Here is a 25,210-nt window from a genome sequence, read left to right on the forward strand (position 1 = left end):
TTTCCCCAACCAGCCAAAAAACCCCCCCCCCCCCCCGAACTGTTCTGGGTTGGAAAATAGGGGTTGGGGGGAGGCTGAAGCACCTCCTCCATGTGTACCACAGTTCTGATCCAACTACTAGAAACCTAATGTCCTACAAGGACAGACAAGCAGACCTTAGTCTCTTAGTTCCTCAACTTAAGCAAGAAATATCCAGGATTAGAAGTTACAAAGTAGAACGGCATACGATTAACTGTAGTTCTCAGCCTTTGAGATGTATCACTCTCAATGCATTTTCTTTTAGCATATATTTGCGGCACTCACAATAACAGCTCGGTCAGTCCACATTCGTCTAGTCCCAAACAGCTGTGGGAGCCCTCCCAGAATTCCATTGTCTTGGCATCCCAGCATTCTTTGCACTAGGGTTGCCAGGTCTGGGTTGGAAAATACCTGCAAACTTCGGGGGTGGAGCCAGGAGAGGGCGGGGTTTGGGGAGGGGAGGGGAACTCAGCAGGGTACAGTGCCATAGGGCCCACCCGTCAAAGCAGCCATTTTCTCCAGGGGAGCTGATCTCTGTCACCTGGAGATTAGTTGTAAAAGCAGGAGATCCCCAGGCCCCACCTGGAGGCTGGCAACCCTACTTTGCACATGGAGCCCAATCGACTCACAGATCCTGTATAAACTAAGAGGGTATATGGCAAGATCCCCTGCAATCTTGCCATTTGCCTACCTGCAGTGGGCAAACCTCTGCCCTTGGCCCCAATCCCCCACCCAACCTCAATGATTTGGGGAGCTAGAGAAAAAGCAGGGGTGGGGATAGCATCAATGGTAATGTATGAGGAATTCCCTAAACCTTTGTGGTTAAAAAACATAGAGATTGTAGAAATTCCTAGATTGTCACCCAGAAGTCATAACACTTTTGAGTAAAGGGCTGGAGAATGTCCTGTCACTTCAGGGCGATGCTATAGGAATCCCTACAATCTCTATGGTCTTTACTACTAAAAGTGAGAGAGTTTCTAGAATGTCACCAAGGATGTGACATCATTTCCCCTGAAGCTCCACCCTTCCCAAGCACTGCCCCCCCCGCCCAAACCTCCCAGCATTTGCCAATGAAGGGCTGGCAAACCTGGTCCCCTGTGATGGTTTGCAGGGCTCTGAGAAGTGCGCTCAGTTTGGGGAAAATGCCAAATGAACCCAGCACCGCTTCCACCTTGGCCAGATCCAATATGAAGAGAGTCCCTACCGTGCAAAATGTTGGTGTATCCTGTCTCCATTCACCACCTCCTCCTTACCTACTCTTCATAATATAAGTCCTTCCTCCTAAATAGGGCTACCAACATTTTGCTTTAAAGTACATTTGTTCCTAGACAGGGCCAAGGAATGGGGTTAAGACATGCAGGGGCAGCTGGACCACAGGTGGAGCTAGAGCTATGGCAGAATTTGGATTTTTCTGGTTTTCCAGTTTCCAGTACTGGCTATCTGAGAGAACACAGCTTTAGTGACTGGGTGAGCAAAATACCAGCTGGTTGCCAATTGCACCTCTGACATCACACCAAAAGTGGAAGCTCAGCCTGTTTCTTTGAGAATGCAAATCAATGCAAGTATTACAGTATTCTCGATGAAAATATTAACGTATCCTTCCTGGCCTGGTGGAACTCTCTGTCTAATGGCATCTTCCATGCCCTGTGGGACTCCATGCAGTTCCACAAGGCCTGCAAAACAGAGATGTTCTGCCAGACCTATGGTTGAGGACAACGGCTGAACACTGAGCCTGGCCTCCTTTATCTCCCCTCCCCTCCAAGGGGTAAGAATGCAATTTAAATGCCATCTGAAACAGTCTGTTACTGTCTTAAAATTTTCATTTGATTCTGTACTGTCATAGTTATTGAAATGTTATAATGTATTGTTGAAATGTTAACTGCCCTGAGCCCTGCCTAGGGGAGAGCGGTCTAGAAATCGTATAAATAAATAAATTTTCATCTTAGTGGAAGGATTCAATTAGGCCTCCCATTTACCCACCCAGAGCAAGGAATAACCTAGCCTCAGCCCCAGTTTCTTGCCCTTCAGGAACTGAGGAGTGGGAGGGAAAAATGGCCGCCATATAGGGATGCTCTTGGACTTTCCCCTCGTCTCTGTGGTAAAAACCATAGAGACAGGAGAAGAAGCCTAGAACATTACCCAGAAATGTCATCACACCCTCTCCAAACTCTGCCCTACCCAGGGACCACCCCCAAAATCTCTCAGCATCTGAGGAGCCAGTGTTGGGCCTGCAGGAGCCAAACACAGTTCACCAGCTTCGTACTGTGGTCTTATCAAATGCCTGAGAACCAGAGGTCATTTTGGGGGGGATCGCAGTTCCCCCGGGTGAGGTACAGGAGGGCGGGGCACATGACGAAGCCCCGCCCCCTGCTTCCGGCCACCCCGCTTCCGGCCCTCATTTAGCCAGGAGGAGGCAGGAGAAGAGGGAGGGTAAGTTGCTTCCTCCCTGTCTCTCCCCACCCCTGCCTGCCTGGGGCCAGGGAGGGCCTTCGCGGAACTTCTTTGCACTCCCGCCGGCCTTGCAGGTCCACCGCTGGGCCCCTCATGGGGCTCGGCAGTGGAGCTGCAAGGCCGGCGGTGGTGGCCGGAACCGTTGGCGGCGGGGTGTGTGGCCTTATGCCACACTTCCGGTGATGTCAGGGGGTGTGGCATATGCTAATGAGTTATGCTAATGAGTTCCCCTAGCTCTTCTTCTACAAAATGACCCCTGCTGAGAACGTGCTCCTCACCAGCTCCTAGGGTTTATGAAGGGCCCATTTCTCGATCCTAGCCAGGGCTCCAGAAAATTCACAATGTTCCCTCTAAGCTGCGTTAGTGTGAGCTAGCTCACAGAATTTTACAGCTCACAGATTTTTGTCTTAGCTCAGGGAGGATGGCCCCAGAGCAAGCTAGTTTATGCAGTAGCCAAATCACTCGCTCACAACTTTAATGCCAGCAGCTCACAAAGTAGAATTTTTGCTCACAGGACTTCACAGCTTAGAGGGAACAGTGGTGGCAGACTAAACCCGTATCACATTTTCTTCTACTGGAGCAATATTCCGCAGTGTACTCAGAGAAGAAAAACCAGAGCTTGCTTTGGCTGTGTGCCTGCGCAGATCTGGAGGTGATGGAACTGTCTAGTGTCTGTAGACAGTTCAAAAATTCAAGCCAACATGTCTGTGATGAGGGCCAACTCGCATGTTACAAAGCCCACGAGGACATTCAGTCAAACATGTTTGGGGAACTCCATGCTCCCCAGACGTGTTTTCAAGCAGAGCAAATAACAACTCTCCGGGGCCATCTCAGGTTGCAAAAATGGTGGCGGTGGTGTGGTGGAAAAGGCTGTCAAGCCGAAGCCGTCTTGTGGCAACTCAGAGGGTTTTCAAGGCAAGAAACATTCAGACGTCGTTTGCCCACTGCCTGCCTCTACATAGCAACCCTGGACTGTCTTGCTGGTCTCCCACCCAAATACTAACCAGGACCAACTTTGCTTAGCTTTTAAGGTCTGATGAGCTCCAGCTAGCCTGGGCCAGCCAGGAAAATGGTGTGTGGGGCTTAAGTCTCCTCTCCCCGTGTGCTGTGATCCTGACCCGACCTGCCTGGGAACCACAGAAATCCCAGAATACATTAATTAGTGTTGCCAACTCTGGGTTGGAGAATACTTGGAGATTTTGAGGGAGGATTCTGGGAAGGGTGGAGTTTGGGGGGGGGGGAACCTCAGCAGGGTATAATGCCACAGAGTCCACTCTCCAAAGCAGCCATTTTCTCCAGGGGAACTGATCTCAGTTGCCTGGAGAGCAACTGTAATAGCAGGAGGCCTCCAGGAGCCACCGGGAGATTGGCAACCCTACAGCCGCTCAACGTCCTCATGGGGGGCACAAGGAATCATAGAATCATAGAGTTGGAAGGGACCTCCAGGGTCATCGAGTCCAACCCCCTGCACAATGCAGGAAATTCACAAATACCTCCCCCTCCACACCCGCAGTGACCGCTGTTCCACTCCCAGAAGATGACAAAAATCCTCCAGGATTGCTTCCTGACCCCAAAGTGGCAATCAGCATTTCCCTGGGCATGTAAAAAAGGGCCACGAGAACTAAGCACTGAGGCAACCCTTCCTGCCCTCCCGTTCATGATCTGCTTAAGTTCACAGAATCTGCATTGCTGTCAGATGGCCATCTAGCTTCTGTTTGAAAACCTCCAAAGGAGAGACCACCACTTCCCGAGGAAGCCTGTTCCACTGAATAGAAGCATAGAACTTTGTAACGTGAATCAGCTGAGGTTCCCACTGTACAGAGACACAATATCCACTTGTAATCCCAAAATGGCCGGAATACTAGCTGGTTTTTAGGGTTCTGGTGGGTCACCCTACATGGCTGGCAAACTGCATTTGTCAAGGTAATTTAGAAGCTGTGCCCGCGGGTGATGAAGTCTTCAAGGTCAAGAGAAGGAACTTCACTCGTTCTCTTCTAAATTTTCTAAAGTACACAGATTTGCAGAATCAAATCCCATGGGAGAATTTAACCCTTTGATAAGCAGCAAAAGTTGCCGCAACATTACTTTTTTTTGGCAGACCAAAGACACCATTTAACATATCCTGGAAAGGCAGCGTTGACGTTCTTTTACTTACACTTGCGTGGAGTTTTCCTTTTTTTGACATCGCTAAAAATTTGTTGCTGAAAACTCCTCGTATTCCTACAATCCCCTGAGACACAGCAAATATTTCCAAAATACCTAGGACGACAGAAACCCCAAAATAAAACACAGTTCGTTTTTTTTTTCCACAGCACTGCAAAGAAAAAAGAGAGAGAGAGAAATCTTATGCATTGTCTTTCCTGGAGGGGAAAAAAAAACACAATTCCCTAGCTTTGTCATTTTAAGCTTAACCAGTGATTTCATGGTTGATTGCTTCTTGCTGGCTTGCTTGGCTTATCTGAATATACATTTATTTATAGACGTCCTGAAGTTTTAAAGGACACAGCTGAAGTGGGATGGGAAGAGGGATTTGATGACTGCTTACACTAGAGTTATCCAACTGCTCTCGACAGGAAGCCCTCAGCAGAGGAGTTGTGGGAGAAAGCAGTGCGGTGCAGCGGTTAAAGTACCGGATTAAGATCGGGAAGGCCCAAGCTCAGATCCCCACGCTGCCTTGGAAGCTTGCTGGGTGACCTTGGGAATAGGGTTGCCAATCTCCCGGTGGCACCCAGAGATCTCCCACTATCACAATTGACCTCCAGATGACCAAGATCAAGCCCCCCAGGCCCGTAGCTACAGTGGGGCCTCTCGGGGCCCAGCCCCCCAATTTACCACCCAGGCCCCCCAACGTTCAATTTTTTATTTTATTTATGGTGCTTGCTTGGGGGTGTGTTAGAGTGCCCTCCCCCAACTTATTTAAAGGCCTCCCAAATTAAAAAAATCCTGGCTACGGGTCTGAAGTCCCCTGGAGAAAATGGCTGCTTTGTAGGGTGGACTCTATGGAGTTATACCGTGATGGGGTCCCTCTTCTCCCCGAACACTACCCTCTCCAGGTTCTACCCCCTCCCAAAGCTCCAGGTGTTTCCCAACCCAGAGCCAGCAAGCTTACCTTGGGACAGTCACTCACTCTCAGACTAACCTACTTTGTGGGGTTGTTGTTGTTGTTGTTGTGAGGGTCAAATGGAAGGTGGAAGAACAATGATACAAATTTGTTTGGGTCGTCCTTAGGGACAAAATGAGGTGACAATATCTACATAAATAAAGGCACCTCCAAAATCAGAAAGGGCAATTTGAACCAGGACTCCTCAAGATAAGTTATAGAACAGTGGTGGCGAACCTATGGCACGGGTGCCAGAGGCGGCACTCAGAGGCCTCTCTGTGGGCACGTGTGCCATCGCCCCAGCCAGGCCCAGACTGTCATTAAAGTGTCGAATTCTCTGCCAAATAATTTAAGGTAAGTGAAAGCATTTGGGATTGCTTTCCTTACTTTGTTTGGATCATCTTAAGTTAATGTATGATTTGTTTTTTCTAAAGTAAAACCTCAGTATTCAGGTTAAATTGCCATGTTGGCACTTTGCAATAAATAAGTGGGTTTTGGGTCACAGTTTGGGCACTCGGTCTCTAAAAGGTTCGCCATCACTGTTATAGAACTTGTGGGCTTTTCAGTCCTGGAAACTGCTTTCAAGGGCAGGCCTTAACTGCAGAACCTTTTCAGTAATCTTATAGACAAGAGCAGTGTTCCCTCTAAGCTGAGTTAGTGTGAGCTAGCTCACAGGTTTTTTAGCCTTCGTCTCAGACATGTTTGTCTCAACTCAGGAACGAGGGCTCCAGAGCAGACTTATTTGTGCAGTAGCCAAATCGCTCACTCACAGCTTTATTGCCAGTAGCTCACAAAGTAGCATTTTTGCTCACAAGGATCCACAGCTTAGAGGGAGCATTGGACGAGAGGTCCTCTGGGGATACCCAGAACGCGTTTCCGTGATCAGCAAAGAACCACAGGTGGCTTCCAGAACGTACAGCACCCAACCTGGGCAAGCTCGAACTTGGAACATCATATCATTAAAACTGTTTCCGGGTCATAGTTATTACAGGGCTATTTTTGGGCAGGAACGCACAGGAACGGAGTTCCAGCTGGCTCCCAAGTTGGCCACTCCCAGCAGGAGCTCATTAGCATAATAGGCCACACCCAACAGCAGAAACCCATTAGGATTGGCTACATTAGGGGGGTGTGGCCTAACATGCAAAGGAGTTCCTGCTACAAAAAAAGGCCCTGGGTTTTGACAACAAACAAGATAAACAGAATAACAAGCAAAAGGTGGGTGTGGCTGGATAACCACACTTCTGGAAACATGGGGGTGCGGCCTAATGTGCTAATAAGCTGTGCTGTCAGGGGTGTGGCCCAATATGCTAATGAGTTCCTGCTGTTGGGTGTGGCCTATTATGCTAATGAGTTCCTGCTGGGCTTTTTCTACAAAAAGAGCCCTGGTTCTTCATCAATGGCTAAAAATTTTCAATCATCCCTTCTCTCCCTCACACACACCGTGGAAAGCCCAGGTAGTTAGAGTGTTGATTTAGGGCCAGGGAGGCCGGGGTTTGAATCCCTCCTTTGTGAGGAAGTTTACTGGGTGACCTTTGAACCACTCACACTCTCTCACTCCCTGACGAACCTGCCTCACGTGGTAGAATAAAATGGAGGAGGATACACCATCTCTGCCTTGAGCTCCTTGCAGGAAAGATATAAACTGAACTACAGGGTGCACCAACCAGTGACGGCCCCAGGTTTTTTTGCCCACTAGGCAAGGATACATTCTGGTGTCCCCCCCATGCGGGGCGGGTGCCAGATCCGCAGCGGGCAGACCAAGGGGGCAAGCTGCAAATGCATGCGGGGAGGTGGGATGGCTCGAGGGGAGGGGGAGGGGGCCTGTGCCAAGCTGCAAAAGGAGCTCCAAAGAGACTGCGGGGCCGGGGGTGGCAGAGGGAGAGCGGCACTTTCACGTTGTCCCGGGCTGTTCCCCGTGCCTGTCCCCACCCCACCTCCTTCTCTTTCTGTCTGGGGGGCTGCAAAGAGGGGAGTCTCTTGCCGGGGATGGAGCAAGAAGCCAGCAAGGGAGGCTTCCTGTGTGGGGCGAGGAGGGGACGAGGCCGGCTAGAATGGCACCCTAGGCGACAGTCTAAAATTGAACAATAACGGGCCGGCCCTGGCACCAACCTCCAGGGGGTGCCTGGAGATCTCCCAGAATTCCACCTGATCTCCAAGCAACAGAGATCAGCTCCCCTGGAGAAAGTGGCTGCTTTGGAAGGTGGACTCTACGGCATTGTGCCCCAGTGAGCTCTCTCCCTTCCCCAAAATATGTTCTCTCAAATCTCCAGGAATTTCCCAGCCTGGTTGGCAACCCCATTAGAGGCATCAGAGCAAAGTAGCTGCTTCACACTGGGCTAAGGGCTGGTTCACATGGTACACACACAATCTTTCTCCGGGATCCCTGCCTCATATAACAGTCGGAGGCAAGTTGCAGGTTCTCCTCAGTTCCTGTGTGCGCAGTGCTCAACAGTCAGAGGCAAGTTGTAGGTTCTCCTCAGTTCCTGTGTGCGCAGTGCTCAACAGTCAGAGGCAAGTTGTAGGTTCTCCTCAGTTCCTGTGTGCGCAGTGCTCAACAGTCAGAGGCAAGTTGTAGGTTCTCCTCAGTTCCTGTGTGCGCAGTGCTCAACAGTCAGAGGCAAGTTGTAGGTTCTCCTCAGTTCCTGTGTGCGCAGTGCTCAACAGTCAGAGGCAAGTTGTAGGTTCTCCTCAGTTCCTGTGTGCGCAGTGCTCAACAGTCAGAGGCAAGTTGTAGGTTCTCCTCAGTTCCTGTGTGCGCAGTGCTCAACAGTCAGAGGCAAGTTGTAGGTTCTCCTCAGTTCCTGTGTGCGCAGTGCTCAACAGTCAGAGGCAAGTTGTAGGTTCTCCTCAGTTCCTGTGTGCGCAGTGCTCAACAGTCAGAGGCAAGTTGTAGGTTCTCCTCAGTTCCTGTGTGCGCAGTGCTCAACAGTCAGAGGCAAGTTGTAGGTTCTCCTCAGTTCCTGTGTGCGCAGTGCTCAACAGTCAGAGGCAAGTTGTAGGTTCTCCTCAGTTCCTGTGTGCGCAGTGCTCAACAGTCAGAGGCAAGTTGTAGGTTCTCCTCAGTTCCTGTGTGCGCAGTGCTCAATAGTCAGAGGCAAGTTGTAGGTTCTCCTCAGTTCCTGTGTGTGCAGTGCTCAACTCTGATTGAGATCACAGCGTGCGCAGAGAAGGGGTTTCCGCCTTCCTCATGCCGTTTTCCTCATCTGAAACCCCACCACCTGCTGTTTTCCAGACCTGAAATGTTTGGGGCAGGGGATGCTGTTAGCGTAAACCTGCATGAATCCTGGGATAGTTGTGAATTTCCCCAACAGGCCAAATAATGCCCCCTAGGATCATTTCCAGTTGGGGGGGGAAATGACGGAGAGAGGAGGGATGCTGAAACCCTTTCTCCATGCCCAATCTGCATTGGTCATTCCAGATGTGGGAATGGTGGAGAACTTGCAGCTCACGTCTGATTGTGATAGGGTTGCCGGCTGTGCATTGGGAAACTCCTGGAGATTTGGGGGCGGGTCCTCTGATGGGCTCGAGCCAGCCCCTTGTGTGCAAATTACTCTGCAAACTGGGAGGGCTTCACCCGAGGAAGCTGATAGTGCAAACCAGGGGTTGTTTCGTAGAAAAAGAGCTAGGGGAACTCATTAGCATAACTCATTAGCATATGCCACACCCCCTGACATCACCGGAAGTGTGTCATAAGGCCACCCCCACCACTCAGTCTTAGTCTTAAAGGTTAGTTTTAAAGGTGCTATTTGTTAGTCTTAAAGGTGCTATTTGAACTCTTGGACTATTTTGCAGCAACAGACTAACACAGCTACCTCGGAGAAGCTCCTGGATGGGGCTGGGAGTCCTTGCGGAGGCCACGTGGAGTGGCCTCGGCCAGGCAGAGGGGGAGGACGCCAACTTACCCTCCTGCTTCTTCCTCCTTCTGCAACAGAATGAGGCTGGAAGCAGGGGGCAGCTGGAAGAAGGGAGCGGGGCTTCGTCATGTGCCTCGCCCCCGCACCTCACCCGGGGGAACTGCGATCCCCCGCGATCCCCCCCGAATCCACCTCTGGTGCAAACAAACCATACACGATGTGTGTCCAAAAAACACAGTTAGAGGGAATCAGTCACCCCCCCTCTCCTTGCAACACCCCCCCCCAGTCCGTAGTTAGCAGCCAATAGAAACATGCAGAGAGCTTGGGAGACAGGCAGGAAGTTGATGTCTTGCTCCACCCACCAGCTCAATCAAAGCCCCTGCTTCTTGGGGGGGGGGGTTGACATGGGACGCTGCAGCCCAAGTAAACCAATCAGAGCTCAGCCTGGGAGAATAAACCATCTGTCCTTCCTGCCTCAGCCATGCCCCCCCCCCGCTCCCTGGACCTTCCCTTACCTTGGAGGGGAAAAAATGCAGGAACCAGCTGTTGGCCCACTTCGCCTAGGAAGTCTCAGGCTTATTGGCCTTGAGGTTGGGTGTCACTTCTTGAAGTCCTTGCCCATCTACACAGTTTGGAGGGCCCAGCTGTTGGCCCACTTCAGAACTTGGGTGGGGGGAACTAACAGTTAGGGGATGGAAGGAACCACCGGGAGTTTGCCCACTATGGCAGGCAAATGGCCCGCCTAATGAATCAGGTGTGTTTGGGCTGAGCCTCCCTCACAGACTGCAATTGCAGTGGAAGGAGAGAGCCTTGTCTTTTCCTTTTGCATGCATGGTGTGTGTGTGTGTGTGTGTGTGTGTTTGTGTGTGTGTAAGGAAGTCATGGCGACCTCTGGCGCCTCCTACTGGGGCATGGAGGATGTTCAGAGAAGTGTCAATAGCCTGCCTCTGCATCCCAGTCCTGGTATTCCTTGGAGGTCTCCCATCCAAGTACTTGCCAGGGTTGGCCCCGCTTAGCTTCCGAGATCTGATGCGATTGGGCTTGCCTGGGTTAGCCAAGTCAGGGCAAGAAAGCCTTTTCTTCAAGCACTCTGAATGCCTTGATAGGGAATGCCTCTTAAGAACATAAGAGAAGCCATGATGGATCAGGCCAATGGCCCATCCAGTCCAACACTCTGTGTCACACAGGGGCCAAAACCCAGGGGCCATCAGGAGGACCACCAGTGAGGCCAGAACTCCAGAAGCCCTCCCACTGCTGCCCCCCAAGCACCAAGAATACAGAGCACCACTGCCCCAGACGGAGTGTTCCCTCTATAAAGGTAAAGGTTTCCCTTGCCCAAAAGCCAGTCGGTTGCGGCTAATAGCCACTCATGGACCTCTGCTCCAGATGTTTATCCAGTTCCCCTCTCGCAGCTGTCTATAAGAAGCTGCCTTTCCTGCCTTTCTCCTGCATCCCCGTCCTGTTCTTTCAATATGCTTTTGAAGAGGCTGCATTTTTGCTCTCGCCTTTTGCTGTGCCGCCTCGGAGGGCTCTCAGAACAAGAGGGAAAACAGACGCACAAGGCTGACTTGGAAGGTGAAGAAAGGCGAGCTGCAATCTGCATCAAGAAGGCGAACGGGAGCAGCCGCAGGCACTGCTTCCGCATTTAGCCGCACCACATCCCGGATCACCCCCGTAGTGCTTGGAAAATACAGAAGGAACAATCTAAGCGCTTGTTGTTGTGAGTTCATTGTGTGACGGAGGAAAGGCAGTAGGAAAGAGACAAATTGGCTGCAAATGGGCAGAGAGGACTCTTGTTAAGTGCAGGGAGCTCTGAAGCAAGCCGGTGTATTTAACGGCTCGATTCCTCTGCCCCACGTATCTTCTGCCTAGAAGAGAAGGTGGGGATGGAATTGGGCTGCCAGGTCCCCCCCCTGGACACCTGCTGGGCATGGGGAGGTAGGGTTGCCAGATCCAGGTCAGGGGACTCCTGGAGATCGGGGGTTGGCGCTGGGGGAGGACAAGGACCTCCGTGGGGTACAGTTAGGGCTGCCGGCTCCCCTCATCTTGCTGGTGGGGGGATCTAGGAGGCATTCCAGGAGTGGGCGGGGACATCCCCGATATGCTGATGTCTGGTTTTTGGGTGAAACTCTATGGTAAAACTGATGACAAACCATAGAGTTTTGCTCTAAAGCCAGAGCGTCACTGCACAACATCCTTGGTGCGATGACATCATTTCCAGGTGATGTCATCGTGTGGGGGACATTGTGTGGGGGACATGGCTGTTTGTGGGTGGGGTTTCCCCTGTCAGCCAGCTGGCTGGTGGTGAACAAGAGCCCCCCAAAACCAGGGGATTCCCTGCCAGGCCCAAAGGAATGGCAACCCTAGGTTCAGCGCCATAGAGTCCACCCTCCAAAGCAGCCATTTTCTCCAGGGAAACTGATCTCTGTAGTCTGGAGATGAGCTGTAATTCCAGTTGATCCCCAGGTCCCCCCTGGAGGCTGGCATCCCTAGAATGGAATAAGGTTGCCAGCTTCCAGGCAAGGCCTGGAGAGTGGGTTGCCAGCTCCAAGTTGGGAAATTCCTAGTGATCTGAGGCTACAGCCTGGGGATAGTGAAGTGCAGGGCTATTTTGGGGCAGGAACGCACAAGAACAGAGTTCCAGCTGGCTCCTGAGTTGGCCACGCCCAGCAGGAACTCATTAGCATAATAGGCCACACCCAACAGAAGGAACTCATTAGGATTGGCTACATTAGGGGTGTGTGGCCTAACATGCAAAGGAGTTCCTGCTACAAAAAAAGGCCCTGGGTTTTGACAACAAACAAGGTAAACAAAATAAGAAGCAAAAGGTGGGTGTGGCTGGATGACCACACTTCTGGTAACATGGGGGTGCGGCCTAATGTGCTAATGAGTGGTGCTGTCAGGGGTGTGGCCCAATATGCTAATGAGTTTGTGCTATTGGGTGTGGCCTATTATGCTAATGAGTTCCTGCTGGGCTTTTTCTACAAAAAGAGCCCTGGTGAAGTGTAGGGGACGGAGGGGCCTCAGCAGGGTAGAATGCCATTCAGTCCACCCTCCAAAGCAGCCATTTTCTCCAGGGGACTGATCACTGGTGTCTGGAAATCAGATGTAATTCCAGATTATCTCAAGGCCCCACCTGGAGGTTGGCATCCCTAGCTCAGAAACAGATGTGCAGCTATCAGTTCATCCTAGCTCCCGTGGGGGGCAGGCCGAATAGCAGCTTTCTGGGGCCATTTCAGATTAGGAAAATGGGGGGAGGGAGGCCGACAGAGCCCCTTCTCCTCCCACGCCAAGGTCCCATTCCGAATCAGGCCTCCGTGTGCCTGGGAATCAAATTCCCCACTGGGAATTCCCACAAGGTGTCTGTACAAAGCATTGTCCACATTGCTGTACACATTGGGGGTCGTGTGGACGTTGTGATGTGTCCATTGGCCTTAACACCCTCATACACGAACCGCCGACCGTTCCATTGCTGCGACCTCTCCTCCTGTTCCAGTTTCAGGCAGGGATTCAGCTGGCCCTCTGGGCCTAATCAGATATATGATCCTTGCTGGGAGACACGTGTGATCCCATCTCACCGGTGCTCTTCCAAGGCAAGAAGCAATGAGGCCTGGGGACCCTGGCTGAGGCCACTGTGTAAGAGAGAAGGCAGTTTAACCCCTTCCGGGTCATTTTTACCAGTCAACCTCCTAGCCGACCCTCAGCTGTGATAAAAAAGGGAAGAAAAGGGCTAAGTACACAACTGGTTTTGTTTCCTTCCAGGGCTGAGGGGGGGGGAGAGTCTTTTTGGGATGCCAACTCTGGCTTGATACATTCCTGGAGATTTAGAGGCGGTGGCTGGTGTGGGGCTGCCAGCTCTGGGCTGGGAAATATCTGGAGATTTGGGGGGGGGAGCCTGGGGAGGGCGGGGCTTGGGGAGGGGCGGGGCCCAGTAGAATGCAGTGCCACAGAGTCCACCTTCCAAATCAGCCATTTTCTCCAGGGCAACTGATCTTGGTTGTCCGGAGATCCATTGTAATATCAGGGGAAAGGAGCAGCTTTAGAGGGTGGACTCTATGGTATACCATAGTTAGAAACTGAAGTCACTCCCCAGTAGAGTTGCCAACCTCCAGGGAGTAGCTGGAGATCTCTCGGTATTGCAGCTGATCGGGCTACAGGGATCAGCTCCTCTGGTGAAAATGGCTGCCTTGGAGGGCAGACTCTGTGACTTTACACCCTGCTGAGGTCCCTCCCCAAACTCTGCCCTCCTCAGGCTCCACCCCCCAATTTCCCAAAAATCTCACCACCCAAAGCTGGGAACCCTAATCTCCTGGGCTTTTTTTGTAGAAAAAGCCCAGCAGGAACTCATTAGCATAATAGGCCATACCCAACAGCAGGAACTCATTAGCATATTAGGCCACACCCCTGACAGCACAGCTCATTAGCATATTAGGCCACACCCCCATGTTACCAGAAGTGTGGTCATCCAGCCACACCCACCTTTTGCTTCTTATTCTCTTTACCTTGTTTGTTGTCAAAACCCAGGGCTTTTTGCATGTTAGGCCACACACCCCTAATTGTAGCCAATCCGAATGAGTTTCTGCTGTTGGGTGTGGCCTATTATGCTAATGAGTTCCTGCTGGGTGTGGCCAACTTGGGAGCCAGCCGGAACTCCGTTCCTGTGCGTTCCTGCCCAAAAATAGCCCTGCTAATCTCCCAGTATCTCTTCTAGTGACCCCTGAAGCAAGACCATTAAAAAAGGGCATCAAGCGTGGGGCAATGAAACAAAACCAGATGAGTTAATTCAGAAGAGGGGAAGTCTTACTTCTTGCACGCATGATTGGGGTGCGGGTTTAGGCAGGTGACACAAGAGGCCAGTGTTTTGGGAATTATTTCTGCTGCCAAGCAGGTACAACAAACGTTAAGGAGGGCATTGCCATTTCTTTACGGCTAATTTTCAGCGTGCAAATATTTATGGATACAGCAAAAGTTAGCAGATAAAATAAGAAGCGATCTAACGCCGAACAGCTGGAGGCAGATGGATAACTCGGGCCTGGCGCTCGATGAGAGGAGAACCATGCGGCGGAATAAAGAGGCTGGGGAAAGTGGGGTGAATAACAGTAAATTGCTGACACAATAAGCTTATTTCGGCAGGAATGGCTCGGCGGTGTCGTGCTCGCTCCCATCCTTGCTGTGTAAATAAAAGGCTTGGTTAAGCAGCATTAATACCTGGGTGACTCGTATAAAGACACTGCTGTAGTGGGTAGATGGTTCTCTAGCTTACTACCTAAAACCCAGTTATATGGGAATGATTCCACTGCAGAACCGGGGGATCCCTGAAATTCATCTACTCCAACCTTCTGTCCTAATATCAGACCAATCCTTGAGGCACTGATCTCCAACTTAGTGGTGGTGGGAGTGGAAAATGCCTTCAAGTTACAGCCAACTTATGGCGGCCCTGTAGCCTTTGGAAAGCAAGAGACGAACAGAGGTCATTTGCCATTGCCTGTCTCTGCGTAGCAACCCTGGACTTCCTTGGTGGTCTCCCATCCAAGTAGTAACCAGTACTGGCCCTGTTTACCTTCTGATATGTGATGATGATGATGATGAGGAGGAGGAGCAGGAGGAGGAGGAGGAGACTGGATTTATACCCTGCCTTTCACTCAGAGTCTCAGAGCGGCTTACAAACTCCTTCCCCTCCCCACAACAGACACCCTGTGAGGTAGGTGGGCCTGAGAGAGCTCAGACAGAAACTGTCCTTGAGAGAACAGCTCTGACAAGAACTATGGCTTGCCCAAGGTCACCCAACAGCTGCAAGTGGAGGAGTGGGGAATCAAACCCAGTTCTCCCAGATTAGAGTCCACACACTTAACCACTACACCAAGCTGGTCTCAAGCTACCCTAGCTATTCCAGGCAGGGCACCTTAATGGGGCTATATATTGACACCACAAATTAGGACCATCCTTGTAAAATGTATATTCATTATATACTTTCTCTGTAATGTGACTGATCCTTGTTTTATCAGTTCAGGACTGGAGGTGAGATATGCTAAAGAACAAGCCCAGTAGTTCACCTAAGGAGAACCACCTAAGAACTTCACAGCAAGCGGTGCCGCAGGATTGGTTCTCTGATGTCACCTGATGAACAGGAGGATCCTGGGTAATAGTCTTCTGGCTTGAATGCCCTGCCTTTCCCTCCTCTGGTCCTTGAACATGTGAAGGTGCCTTAGACTGAGTCAGAGCATTGGTCCATCAGGGTCAGTATTGTCTACACAGCCCGGCAGGAGCTCTCCAAGGTCTCCCGGTGAGGGCTTTCACATGGCCTACTGCCTGATCCTTTTAACTGGAGATGCCAGGGATTGAACCTGGGGCCTTCTGCATACCAAGCAGATGCTCTACCATTGAGCCATGGCCCCTCCTTAAATCTGGTGATCAACTATGTGAGCAACCACTGGCTGGCACACAGAGACCTTCAGCGTAGAGTTGCCAGCTCCGGGCTGGGAAACACTTGGAAATTTTGGGGGGTGGAGTCTGTGGGGGGGGTGAGGTTTGGGGAGGAGAGAGACCTCAGCAGGGTATAATGTCAGCAATCCATCCTCCAAAGCAGCCATTTTCTCAAAGAGAACTGATCTTGGTCATCTGATCAATTGTAACAGTGGGAGATTTTCAGGTGCCACCTGGAGATTGGCGACTCTGCTGCAGGGTAAATCTCATGGTACCTGACAACTGTCTGCATAACCGTTATGGATGCCACAACTGAAGTTTTTCCTGAGGCAATCACATAGAGTAGGCAGTGGGACTAATTCCCAAAATGTTTGTACTCAGCATGGTAATTGTGGCTGCTGTAGGGTCTTGCTCCTTAGTTTCCCCCCCACCCCCAAAAGCTGAACATTTGAGTAAGTTTGTTTGTTTCCCTTACAGAAATATAAGGGATCCATGTAGAAAGTAAGTCTGAGTCCAGCGGCACCTCTGAGACCAACAAAGTTTAATTCTGGGTCTAAGCTTTTGTGTGCATGTACACTTTTTCAGAATACATCAGTCAGTAAGTTAGCAGCTATAGGTCCAAGAAAGATAGATACCTCCGGTTTACTACTGGTAGGATGCTGGACATCAACAGCTCCATGTGAGACCTTGGTGGCTAGTCCAGAACGTTCTGAGTTTTATACAAGTGCACTATTTTAAGTATTGGGTTGTGTTGGGTGTTACAAGTTAAAACACTTTCAGTATTTACTGGGTTAATGATGTTTGTTAAGTCACATGTTTGTTTGTAACCAATCTATTTAGATCATAGGAAGCCCGGGAACTACGGAGCTAGTTTGTTGTTCTGATTGGAAACCAAAGTGCCAAGTATTAGCATTTTATGGCTTCTCTTCCCGTCTTAGTGTTCTTTGTTCTGACCAAGAAGAAGAAGCTGCCATTCTGCCATTCCGGTTTAGCTGTAAGGATGTAGACCATTTAGCTCTTTGTTATTTTATATCCTGTGTACCTTTTCCCACGCTAGGTTGTAGTAAACTTTATATTCTTTTAAAACACACCATGGACTCTGTCTCTTTAATACTCTGCTAGCAAACTTTAATTAAGAATCCCAACAGGTTGGAATATCTTCTGTGTTGAATACTGAAATACTACAGTGTTTCCTGTCTTAAAAGTGAATAATGGAATAAGTTGAACTTTGTTTAAGAACCGTTGTCTCTCTCTTTGCAAGATTCAGTCCCTTGCCAGTCTCCACCAAACCAATGAAAGAACTCAGGGGAACTGGAGGGGTCCCAGGAAAAGTCGTGGTCCCCAGAATCCCACAGCACTAATCTCTACACTAAACAGCCTCTCAGAAAAGTACACAGAATGGTCATTGTAGTTTTTTAGTGCAGTGGTTCAGTGCACGGACTCTAATCTGGGAGAACTGGGTTTGATTCCCCACTCCTCCACTTGCAGCCGCTGGATGACCGTGGGCAAACCATAGTTCTGTCAGAGGTGTTCTCTCAAGAGCAGTCCTCGAAAGAGCTCTCTCAGCCCCACCTACCTCAAAGGGTGTCTGTTGTGGGGAGGGGAAGGGACAGGAAAGCTCCTCCCCTGCCACAAATTCTGTTAGTCTTTAAGGTGCTACTTTACGCTGGCTCTTTTCTACTGCTACAAACAGCCTGATGCACCCATCTTGATCTGTAAAAATCTATTAGCCTTTTTAGATGCCAGAAGGGTCCTGCTTGTTTTATAACAATGCTCTTGTGTGGGTTTCTAGTAGTTCAGGACAGCTAAATAAACTTTTGACTATCTAAAAGTGCATCATTTCCGTGGAACTGGGCCATAAAACCTCTGACTGGTAGCAGTTTTGAGGGTCAGGGAGAGAAAGGTCTTTCCTGATTTTGCTAACGGAGGCCCTGCAATTAGACCTTCCAAAGGACATGAGCAACCAGGATGGCATCATTATTCGAATCAGTGTCAGACTGAGATCTGCCATGGAAGCTTCCTGGGGGACTGTTGACCCATCACTCTCAGCTTAAACAGCCTCACAGGGTTGTTGTTGGGAGCATTAAAATGAGAGTAGGAGATGAGCAATGTTGTAAGCAGCTTTGGGCCTCCACTGAGGAAAGCAGTTTGGTGTAGTGGTTAAGTATGTGGACTCTAATCTGGGAGAACCGGGTTTGATTCCCCACTCCTCCATTCACAGCTGCTGGATAGTTCTGGCACAGCTGTTCTTGAAAAAGAACAGTTTCTGTCAGAGCTCTCTAAGCCCTGCCTACTTCACAGGGCGTCTGTTGTGGGGAGGGGAAGGGAAAGGAGTTTGTAAGCCACTCTGAGACTCTGAATGAAGGGTGGGGAATAAATCCCATCCTCTTCTCTAAATAAACAATGCAATGGCAGGGACCTCTGCATTAAATGTATGCTCTTGCATCACTGCGTCATCATTCAGAAATGACTTAACTAGAACTTCCCCAGTCTAACCTGAATTACCAAAGTCTCCTGAACAGCGACACAGGAAAAATGTTAATGCTGTAAATAAGCAGAATGCTGCTTTTCGTTCTTAAGCCCTGAGATTCGTGGCTGTTCAAAGGTTCACCAAAAGAGGGAATTTTGTGTCGGAAGCGAAGGACTCTGTGCTGTCTCTTTGCCTCAGACTACAGAGGAAGACTACAAGAGAGTCAGAAAGCTAGACAGGCGGAACACTGACCGCCACCAATGCTCCCTCTAAGCTGTGGAGTCTTGTGCGCCAAAATTCTACTTTGTGAGCTCCTGACATTAAAGATGTGAGTGAGTGATTTGACTGCTGCATAAATTAGTTTGCTCTGGAGCCATCCTTCCTGAGCTAAGATGAAAATGTGCGAGCCAGAGGCTAAAAAAACTGTGAGCTGGCTCACACTGACTCAGCTTAGAGGGAACACTGCTGACCGCCCTTGCTTTTACTGCTCCCGGATGCGATCCCTTTGAAGTGCAGGTTAGGAGTCTTAGGGAAAGTCTCCTTCCTTCCAGTTTCTCCTTTGCTCTCCACACAATGCCATGTTTCTCCATCTTGGCAACATGAGAGCACGATGTCTTTCCTGCATCTCCATCCATCTAGCTCAGGGGTGTCAAACATACAGCCCAGGGGCCGGATCAGGCCCCTGAAGGGCTTCCATCAGGCCCGCAGTGGAACTGGCCATCTCCTGCTTCCAGTTCTGCTGCTGCATCATAGCTTGCTTCTCCAGACTCTCTTAATCACTCAGCCATTTAATGTTCTAACCTGGGCCCTAGACTCAGAACTCTGAGCATGAGTTTTCTGTGGTGAATGTCAATAAATCAAAAGTAGGTTTGCAGTTCACAGAGCTAATGTTTTAAGCATGTTATTTTAAGTTAAAAAAAACCCTTTGTGTTTGTGTCCTTTATAAAGTTTATATCTCCACTACCTGGCATTACGTTTTATGACACATGTGGCCCGGCCCAACAAGGTCTCCTTTATGTCAGATCCGGCCCTCATTACAAATGAGTTTGACACCCCTGATCTAGCTGGTTCAACTAGATTAGAGAACCTCTCTCTCCTGTCTAGAGCGGAGTTCCTTAAATAAAAGGACCCATATTCGTTTTGCAAAGAGGCTCCTTGTAAGCCTGTTCCTTTCTCGCACACACACGGTGCCAGGTGGCTTCACTGCGCTTGTGAGCCTTTGTTGACTCTGCTACTGATCTGTCCCAACATTTTGAACTACCAGCACCTGGAGCCATAGATCAGCGATGTCCGTATGAACATGAGAGTTTGTATACCTGAACTCTACGTACGCTGGCAGTCTGATTGCAAGCAAGTTTATTCAGAAGAATTACTGGATTTACTGACAAACAAGCTTACGAGGGTAACCTTATTTGAAAGGACCTCTCAATGGAACACTTTTGACCAATCCTTTCTTGCTGCTCTTAGGGTTGCCAGGTCCCTGGTGGGGGATGGGGGAGCAGGGTTGCCAGATCCAGATCGGGAAACTCCTGGAGATTTGGGGGTGGAGCCTGGGGAGGACAGGGACCTCAGTGGGCTACAATGCCATAGAGTCCACCCTCCAAAGCACCCATGTTCTCCGGGGGAGCTGATCTCTGTAGTCTGGAGATGAGCTGTAATTCCGGGGGATCCCCAGGTCCCGTCTGGAGGCTGGCATCCCTAGTTGCCTTTCTGTTGGGTATTACAAGTTGAAAACACTTAGTATATCTGGGGTTAAAAGTTTGTTTATGTTACTCACAGGAAGTCACATGTTTCTCAGGTAACCAATGTTCTTTAGATATAGAATGCCTGGGAATTTTCTCCCTGATCTAGGAATTTGATTGGGACTAAAGTGTCTACTCTGCTACTGCGGTGGCTGAACTGCAGGCTGTGGAAGGTCGGTAGTTCAGCAGTTCGAGACCAGAGTGTGCCGCATGACGGAGTGAGCTCCCGTCTCTAGTTCCAGCTCCTGCCAACCGAGCAGTTCGAAAGCAAGAAATTGCAAGTAGATAAATAGGTACCACTTCAGTGGGAAAGTAACAGTGTTCCGTGCGCCTTGGTGTTTAGTCATGCCGGCCACATGACCACGGAAATGTCTTTGGACAGTGCTGGCTCTTCGGCTTTGAAACGTAGATGAGCACCGCAACCTAGAGTCGGATTCAACTGGCTTTCGAGCAAGGGAACCTTTACCTTTACCTTTACTAAAGTGTCAAGGTGTATTACCATTTTATGACTTCTCTTCCCGTCTTTGGTTGGTGTTCTGAAGAACAAGAAGAGCAGCCATACTCTCTCTCTTCTACTCTTGTCTTTGTAGAGTAAGGATGCAGCAGATTTTGCTCCGTTGTTATTTTCATCCCAGTTACCCTTTCCCATGCTAGAATTTAGTAAAAACTTTCTATTTTAATCACACATGGACTCTCAGTCTGAATTATCTTACTCTGGCTCTGCTGGACTATCTTATCTCTGCTAAATACCATTTTTCAATATCTCACTATCACCCAACACTTTCACATGTGGGTCCCTAGCTCGGAATGCTTTCATGGTGCCACCTCTTTTTCTTCAGATCTCCAGAGCAAAATCCAGAACTGAAATGGAGACTTCCACGTGACTTGGGGGGGGTCAAACCAAAGGTGATTCTGGGAGATTCAGAGTCAGGCCTCCCTTGCATTTTGAGGAGGGCCATAGAAGCCATGGGGTTGTGCCAGCTCACACTGAGAATCAGACACACAGTCCTTAGAGTTGCAGGTTAGGAGCAGGATTGCCAACAGGCCTTGAGGAAGAGATTTATGTCTCTTTAAAAAAGTAAAGGTTCCCTTGCTCGAAAGCCAGTCGAATCCGACTCTAGGGTTGGGGTGCTCATCTCCATTTCAAAGCCGAAGAGCCAGCGCTGTCCGAAGACGATTCCGTGGTCATGTGGCCGGCATGACTAAACACCAAGGCGCACGGAACGCTGTTCCCTTCCCACCGAAGTGGTCCCTATTTATCTACTTGCAACTTTTTTTTTGCTTTCGAACTGCTAGGTTGGCAGGAGCTGGAACTAGAGATGGGAGCTCACTCCATCATGCGGCACACTCGGGTCTCGAACTGCTGAACTACTGACCTTCCACAGCCTGCAGTTCAGCGTCTTAACCACTTGAGCCACCGCAGCTCCGTTTCTGTCTCTTTAATAGAGGTTTAATGAGAAGTTATTTACCAGGCGATGTTATTTACCTCCATGCTATGAAAGGCAGCCCTGTAATGCACCCTGTGCACAAATGTCATAAGATATTATTTTGCTGTTGTTGTTGTTGTTGTTGTGGGAAGGAGGGCAGGGAGGGACGAGCCAGTGCTCGGCTCTCATGGCCCTCTCTTACGTGCCCAGGGCAATCCTGATTGCCACTTTGGGGTCAGGAAGGAATTTTCCTCCAGGCCAGATTGGCTCAGGGATCCTGGAGGCTTCTTGCCTTCCTCTGGGCGTAGAGCAGGGGGGTCACTGGGGGAGCGGGGCAGGGGGAGGAGTTACGGATTTCCTGCCTTGTGCAGGGGATTGGACTCGATGACCCCTGGGATCCCTTCCCAAGAGAGCCAGTTTGGTGTAGTGGTTAAGTGCGCGGACTCAGTTCTGGGAGATCCAGGTTTGATTCCCCACTCCTCCACTCGCAGCTGCCGGATGACCTTGGGCAAGCCATAGTTCTGTCAGAGGTGTTCTTGAAAAAGAGTAGTTTCTGTCAGAGCTCTCTCAGCCCCACCTACCTCACGGGGTGTCTGTTGTGGGGAGGGAAAGGCGTTTGTAAGCTGCTCTGAGACTCCAAGTGAAGGGCGGGGTATAAATCCAATCTCTCCCCCCCCCTTCTTCTTCTCCTCCTCCACTTGGGTGTAGTGGTTAAGTGCGCGGACTCTAATCTGGGAGAACCGGGTTTGATTCCCCACTCCTCCACTTGCACCTGGCTGGATGACCTTGGGCAAACCATAGTTCTGTCAGAGGTGTTCTTGAAAAAGAGTAGTTTCTGTCAGAGCTCTCTCAGCCCCACCTACCTCATGGGGTGTCTGTTGTGGGGAGGGGAAGGGAAAGGAATTTGTAAGCCACTCTGAGACACCTTTGGGTAGTGAAGGGTGGGGTATAAATCCAATCTCTTCTCTTCTTTTCCTCCTCCTCCTCCTTTCAGGTCTATGCTTCAATTGTTGCCATGCTGTCAGAATTCTTCATCATCATCATCCATAGATGTACTTAGGATAAGAATTCCTGAAGGGTAGCTGTGTTCGTTTGTCTCCGCTAGCAAAGAAATGGGCTTCCTGTGGCCCCTTCCAGATTTACACTGGAATAAATGCTTGTGAATCATTCAGGTGCCGTGAGAGACTCCTGTTTTCTTAGGAAAAAAGGGAGCAGGACTCCTGGCTGACAGGAGCTACTGCAAGGGCTTAAGTGCCTTGTGATTTGCATGTGCAAAACAAGATCCGGTTGGCATGTGGGGCAAAGGCATTCCCGACGCTGTGCCTGGGCTATGCCGCTTCAGGCCACAGTTCGGGGGGCTTTGCCTGACAGAATGCTGATTCCTGAAACTTGAGATCGGCAGGAGAGGCCCAGCGAAGAACGCAGAGACATTCAGAGGCAAGATTGCCCTCTGCGAGGAGCAGGCGTTGCTTCGTGTATAGGCGGAAGGTGCCGGCAAGTCGCAGCCAACTTCTGGCAACTTTTCAAGGGGGTTTCAAGGCTAGAGATGAACAGAGGTGTGTCTGCCATTGCCTGCCTCTGCATAGCAATCCTGGACTTCCTGGGTGGTCTCCCTGTAATGTATTCAATAGCTGCCATTGAATGCATGATGTATGTGAAACATCTAATTGACTTGGCATGTTGAGCTTTGTCCTGAGCTAGGATCCAAATCCATCCAATCGCATTGCTAGCCCAGGAAGAACCAACCAATCACTTGTCAGCAAGCTCCCTGAGCGGGAACGTCCGTGATTGGTCCTTATGCATACAACCTTATTGGTTGGTAATTGTACAGTAGGCGTGGCTACATTAGCTGGGAGAGTTTAAAAGCAGGACAACTGCAATGTAAAAGCTGAACTGTTCTGTTCTGGCTGTCAGATGTTGATCCGTGTTCGAGTTGTGTTCGAGTTGAAGAATAAAGTTGTGTTCTTGCTGAATCACTCTCCGACTTCTTTGTTAAGCGAGCGACTTAACACTCCCATCCAGGTACTAATGAGGGTGAGGGTTGCCAGGTCCGCCCTGGCCACAGGCAGGGAACGGGGTGGGGTGGGGTAGGGCTGCCAAATCCAGGTTGGGAAACCCCTGGAGATTTGGGGGGGTGCCTGGGGAGCACAGGGACCCCAGAGGGGTACGATGCCATAGAGTCCACACTCCAAAGCCTCCCATTTTCTCCTGGGGAACTGATCTCTGTGGTCTGGAGGTGAGATGTAATTGGGGGATTGCCAGGTTCCCCCGGAGGTCGGCATCTCTGGTTTAGCCTCCAAGATCTGATGAGATCAGGCTGACTCAGGCTGTCCAGGGCAAGGCAGGAGCTGCTCTGGAATGGCAGAATTCACTCTCCCGGCCCCTGTATTTCGCCTCATCTCTCCTGGTCGTTCAGCCCCTGATGCTGCCTTCCCTGTTTCAGGTGGCTTGTCATAACTGGGGACTGTGATTAATGGGTCTCTGCTAACTCCGCTCTGGCTGCTCTTCTCTTGTGCGAGCCTATCACGATGCTTCGGCTCTTTTTGAAATGTTTAGTACATTTCCTATTGTTCTGTTTGCTTTGACGTTTTTGCTTTGACGTTTTTAGATGAAAGATAAGAAAGGTAAATGGCTGCCTCAAGCAAGACTCGAAATATGACAAATAAATAAACAGAACACACATATGGAGCAGAGGTCCATCAGTGGCTATTAGCCACAAAGTATATAGGTGTCTAGTCATGCCGGCCACATGACCACGGAAATGCTTTGGACAGCGCTGTCTGTTTGGCTTGGAGACGGAGATGAGCACTGCATTCCTAGAGTCGGATTCGACTGGCTTTCAAGCAAGGTGATGCTGCCTTCCCTGTTTCAGGTGGCTTGTCATAACTGGGGACTGTGATTAATGGGTCTCTGCTAACTCTGCTCTAGCTGCTCTTCTCTTGTGCGAGCCTATCTCTCACGATGCTTCGGCTCTTTTTGAAATGTTTAGTACATTTCCTATTGTTCTGTTTGCTTTGACGTTTTTGCTTTGACGTTTTTAGATGAAAGATAAGAAAGGTAAATGGCTGCCTCAAGCAAGACTCGAAATATGACAAATAAATAAACAGAACACACATATGGAGCAGAGGTCCATCAGTGGCTATTAGCCACAAAGTATATAGGTGTCTAGTCATGCCGGCCACATGACCACGGAAATGCTTTGGACAGTGCTGGCTCTTCGGCTTGGAGACGGAGACGAGCACCGCATTCCTAGAGTCGGATTCGACTGGTTTTCAAGCAAGGGAAACCTTTACCTTTTTTACAAATCTGGGTAACCTCTGGAACCCAATCATGATAGGATACATCTGTCGAGGCTCTGATGGGATATAGAAATTGCACTATAGCTATTTCATGTACTTTAAACTGTTTTTAACTATTGTATAGTCTATTGATGGAACCTGCTCTAAGCCTGCTGTGAGGGGAGGGCAGGATATGAATATAAATAAATAAATAAATAACTGCTCTAGATTTCAAAGCTGGAGTGAAGTGTTCTGGACAGCTGAAATTCTGGAAAAAAACCTCAGGCTTTCAGGCAATCCTTTTTTCATGTAGGAAAGACTGCTTCCTTCTTTGTTGCTGTTGTTCAGTCGCACAGTCGAGTCCGACTCTTCGTGACCCCATGGACCAGATCCCGCCAGGCCTTCCTGTCTTCCGCCGTCCTCTGAAGTTTGCTCAATTTCATGTTT

At 49.8% G+C, this 25,210-nt stretch overlaps 1 protein-coding gene across 1 annotated transcript in view; it reads right to left on the reverse strand.

Moving 5' to 3' along the window:
• FGF5 (fibroblast growth factor 5) overlaps nucleotides 1-25,210 on the reverse strand; it is a 48,063-nt gene that overhangs the window by 20,358 nt on the left and 2,495 nt on the right. The window contains exon 2 of the mRNA XM_015408313.1: nucleotides 4,625-4,728. Coding sequence (XP_015263799.1) covers nucleotides 4,625-4,728 — 104 coding nt within the window. The remainder of the gene's footprint in view (nucleotides 1-4,624; nucleotides 4,729-25,210) is intronic.

This window comes from Gekko japonicus, unplaced genomic scaffold, assembly GCF_001447785.1.
Source record: "Gekko japonicus isolate JY-2015 unplaced genomic scaffold, Gekko_japonicus_V1.1 scaffold421, whole genome shotgun sequence".
Classification (NCBI taxonomy): Eukaryota; Metazoa; Chordata; class Lepidosauria; order Squamata; family Gekkonidae; genus Gekko; species Gekko japonicus.